This window comes from Acomys russatus, chromosome 18, assembly GCF_903995435.1.
Source record: "Acomys russatus chromosome 18, mAcoRus1.1, whole genome shotgun sequence".
Classification (NCBI taxonomy): domain Eukaryota; kingdom Metazoa; phylum Chordata; class Mammalia; order Rodentia; family Muridae; genus Acomys; species Acomys russatus.
In genome coordinates this window covers 16,459,913-16,464,520 of record NC_067154.1, presented here as the reverse complement: position 1 = coordinate 16,464,520, position 4,608 = coordinate 16,459,913, and the positions used below count along the sequence as shown (strand labels likewise).

Sequence of the window (4,608 nt, the reverse complement as noted above, 5' to 3'; positions counted from 1 at the left end):
CCACCCTCATGAGTGGATTAATGCCAGGTTTCAAAGACTGACTTCTTGCTCTCTGAGCTCTCCAGGCCCTCCACCTTCCACTGGGGAGTGACACAGATCTAAGGCCCTTGCCTGATCCAGGCTAATAACTACAGAGTTCTTAGCCTTGAACTACACAGCCATTTGCAAAGCAAAACATGTGAGCTACAATACTGATGGCAGGGGGTAGTACCAATCCCAAATGTAGTTGAGAAGCCATCCCTAGCCTTAGAGGAAGAAAGGTCATCAGGAAGGTGGGTGCTTCTTCTGAAGCAGCCACCTGGGGATTAGCATTCTAAATGAAACTGGAAAAACTCAGACAAGGTTTTTGTGGAATCCGCAAGTACATTCATTAAATAGAGCCCATTTCTCTTGCTGGCCCTGACTTTAATGAGAGTCTGATTCATTCATTTAGACTCTTGGGGGGAAAACATAGATTTGAATAAAGTCATTAAAAAAGAGCTATGGGAAAAGGGTCCAATGTTTTATGACTCTAAAAATTAAGCAGACATGATAACAATTGAGGTTAAACCATTTCCTCAGGTACCTTAGTCCATAACAGATATTCTGTTGTTCCATACGCTCTTGCTATAAAGCATATCACTTACATAACCCTAGCTCCAAATGCTCCAAATGCTCCAAATGCTCCAAATGCTTCTACTGAAGAGGCTTTATTTTCTTCCCAGAAAAAAAAAGTCCATAAACAAACCTTCTTTGATATGCTAGTCATCCATGATGGAAGGCTTCTCCATGCCTCAGTCCTCATTGCCCACTCTGGCCTGTGTGTGAAGGGTTAATGACAGCACACTCTGCCTCTTCCCTCTTGCTTCACTGTGGCTGCTCCTAAGGGTTAGCTTAATGGGATCTACAGTAATTGATAGTGACACATCCTTCAGTGAAAAGCGAGTGACAGCTCGTGTCGGCTCCATTGTTTTCGATGATCACTGCCTTGCACTGCTCTGTAGCCGAACAAGAGCTCAGATAACAGATGAGAAGGAGCTCAGCAGGATTGACACACTGTGAAGACTCTAGATTACAAGCCCTCTATGCAGACGACCAGGACAGAGCCTGAGAAACTTTCAGATTTGGACAGAGTGCCTCTTTTCTGTGCCAGGAGCATGCCAGAGGCTAAAAAGTAACCACAAGAAGTAAGAGAAGGTATCTTGTCATATAGAGTTTAAGTGACATCTGAAGTGTCATTGGGAGAAACAACCCAAAATACCTCTTCAAAAAATATGATGAGTGAAAAAAACCCTAAGGGTTCTAGAATTCCATCAGAAAACATGAATGAAAAATATAGGTTGGTCATGGTGGGATGGAGAGAGGTTACACATGGAGAACCCGTTTGCTCCACTGGTAAATGTGGCTTCTGCTTAGCATGCTTAGCACTATCTTTTTCCAGTGTTTGGAAGCTGCTTTGGTTTGGATGAGTCCCCCTCCCCTGCCCCCCAACCAAAAGTATGAGTTAGGAAGTTGAACTCTAGTCCACCAGTGCTGAGAGATTCTGTCCAATGGGACATGTGTATGTCATCCTGTCTCTACTCTCATGAATGGATTAATGCCAATTTTAAAAAGGGGTTAAGGTTACAAAGGTAGGTTTCTTGCTCTTTGATGTTCTCTCAACCTTTACCTTCCAGTATGGAGTGATACAGCTCGAAGACTGTTGCTACATTAGAATCTTTGATTATGGACTTCTTACCACTCAAAACTGTAAGAACTAAATCACTTCTCTATTAAGTCCCCAGTTTGGGGCATTATATCATAGCAGCACAGAACAGATAAGAATCACTCTGGGATTTTATATTATTTTGTTATTGTTGTTTTTTTATAAAAACCAAATATGTACATATAAGTAGAAAGGTATATGTGTGTGTGTGTGTGTGTGTGTGTGTGTGTGTGTGTATGCAAATTGCCATGTGTTGTTTGTGCTTGTTGAGAACTAACTCTAAGGACCAGACTACCTGGGGTCAGACTCAAGCCTGCTTATCTCAAGTGTCCTTCCAAACTCCCTGTGCTGGGTCAGTCTGGCTCCCTAGCTCAGAGGAAAACAATAAACATCTAAGTGTGTTAAGAACATTGCTAAGCATCGTTAGACCAGTAAAGCATTTCCAACAGAGGTTACCACTGTTTATTCCATGGTATAATACCTCAGTGAGAATAAGACACTGGAAGCTCATCTGTATAGAGAGCTCTCTGCCCTGCACGGGACCTCCATTTGGGACTTCCAGCGTGGCTGTGCCAGCAAGCCTTCCCCAGTCACTTCTGTTGAATGACGTAAGCATCAAATTTAGTGTTTTTTTGTCTTCTCAATGAGGTTTTTCCAGATGTCTCCATTGGATGGTGTAAATGCCTGATTTCATGGTGGTTCACTGCCTGCCTTCTATTTCTATCTCACGCTTGCTATTTGCTCATTTAACTTTTGTTGCAATATACTTAATAAACTAATTAATTCAAATCCAGAATGTGGCTATCATAGATCATAGTCTATAAAGAATATATCTCTATCTATTTGTGCACGTTTATAGTTTATCTAAGTAATATTTTAATTACTGTAGAAACTAAACAAACAAACAAACAGAAACCTGAAGCCTGGTCCACTGATTTAAGAGTTTCATTCTTAGTAACTTCCTATAAATTAAAAAAAAAAAAAATCACATAAAATCTGAATTTTAAAAAGCAAAAAAGTAATGCTTAGCAGTAATCAATATTATGATATTATAGTTTGATGTGCTAAGTTCTTGCCTTAGTTCTAAAAGGGCATGGGCTATTAGTATACAATGATATGTTCTTTCTGAGTGCTTCCAGAAGATAAACTTTGAGGAGGGAGTTTCCATAAGCCAGGGGTAGTTCTGTGGCTACTTCAAAATGCAAAGGAGACTAGAAAGTGTTGCTATCTGTGTCTCTAGGAGACAGAGAAAGTTGTTTGGTGTGGGACAAGTGTGTCAGATTCTGCCGCCACCATTGGGTACTAATTATGGAGAGGTTTTAGTGGTGACAAAATAGCTTTGTTTCATTTCCATCTTTTCCCCTTCTTACAATATATCCTTATGGTTTTTTCCTCCCTCTAATTCTCCCAGTTCCTCCCCACCTCCCCTCCCATTTGAATCCATTCCCTTTCTGTCTCTCATTAGAAAAGAGACATCTCTGGGATCCCTCTAGAAGAGGTGATGGATGAGAATAGTAAGAGCCAGAAGGGACGGAGGGCAGCAGGAGAACGAGTCCCTCTAAATCAACTGAGCAAGGCTCACATACAGTCACAAAGGCTGAGGCAGCAAGCACAGGGCCTGCACGCATCTGCACCAGGTCCTCTGCTTATATATTATAGCTTTGCATTTAGTGTTTTTGTAGGACTCTTGAGTGGGATTGAGTGGGTCTCTGATTCGTGGCCTTTCCATCCTCTTTCACTGCTGTGAGCTTCAGTGTGCCTTGAACTGCTGTGAGCTTCAGTGTGCCTTGCACTGCTGTGAGCGTCAGTGTGCCTTGCACTGCTGTGAGCGTCAGTGTGCCTTGCACTGCTGTGAGCATCCGTGTGCCTTGCACTGCTGTGAGCTTCCGTGTGCCTTTCACTGCTGTGAGCTTCAGTGTGCCTTGCACTGCTGTGAGTGTCAGTGTGCCTTGCACTGCTGTGAGCATCCGTGTGCCTTTCACTGCTGTGAGCTTCCGTGTGCCTTGCACTGCTGTGAGCTTCAGTGTGCCTTGCACTGCTGTGAGCTTCCGTGTGCCTTGCACTGCTGTGAGCTTCAGTGTGCCTTGCACTGCTGTGAGTGTCAGTGTGCCTTACACTGCTGTGAGCATCCGTGTGCCTTGCGCTGCTGTGAGCTTCCGTGTGCCTTTCACTGCTGTGAGCTTCAGTGTGCCTTGCACTGCTGTGAGCATCCGTGTGCCTTGCACTGCTGTGAGCATCCGTGTGCCTTGCACTGCTGTGAGCGTCAGTGTGCCTTTCACTGCGGTGAGCGTCAGTGTGCCTTGCACTGCTGTGAGCTTCAGTGTGCCTTGCACTGCTGTGAGCGTCAGTGTGACTTGCATTGCTGTGAGCATCCATGTGCCTTTCACTGCTGTGAGCTTCCGTGTGCCTTGCACTGCTATGAGCGTCAGTGTGCCTTTCACTGCTGTGAGCTTCAGTGTGCCTTGCACTGCTGTGAGCGTCAGTGTGCCTTGCACTGCTGTGAGCGTCAGTATGCCTTGCACTGCTGTGAGCGTCAGTGTGCCTTGCACTGCTGTGAGCGTCAGTGTGCCTTACTTCCTGGGACTCCAAAGTCATCGTGCTTTCCCTGCCAGGCTTTGCTCTAGTGGTTCCTTGCCTCTTCCACACTTTCAGTGTGCTTTCAAACTCCCAGGAGATCCTCAAGGGACCACCTACCTCCCTTCTTCCCACCTTTCTGTTGTGAGAAAACATGGGGCTTCATAACCCACCATTTAAGTTGTTGATGTTTTATCAACTGTTAGGCCCTCTGTCATCCTCTAGGATTCAAGTGAGATAAGAAAGCAAATCTAAAGCTCATATTCTTCTAAGTGAAAATCTGACTTTTCATTTTCTGGGCAGAGCTAACTCTGACTAATTTAATTTACTTATAGTGTTTCTCTCCCGTG

At 44.3% G+C, this 4,608-nt stretch overlaps 1 protein-coding gene across 1 annotated transcript; it reads right to left on the bottom strand.

Moving 5' to 3' along the window:
* Window positions 1-3,337: 3,337 nt before the first annotated feature.
* On the bottom strand, window positions 3,338-4,279 carry LOC127202002 (histidine-rich protein PFHRP-II-like). Its single transcript, XM_051160596.1, has one exon. It carries the CDS (start codon window positions 4,277-4,279, stop codon window positions 3,338-3,340), a length of 942 nt encoding a protein of 313 aa, XP_051016553.1.
* Window positions 4,280-4,608: the final 329 nt, after the last annotated feature.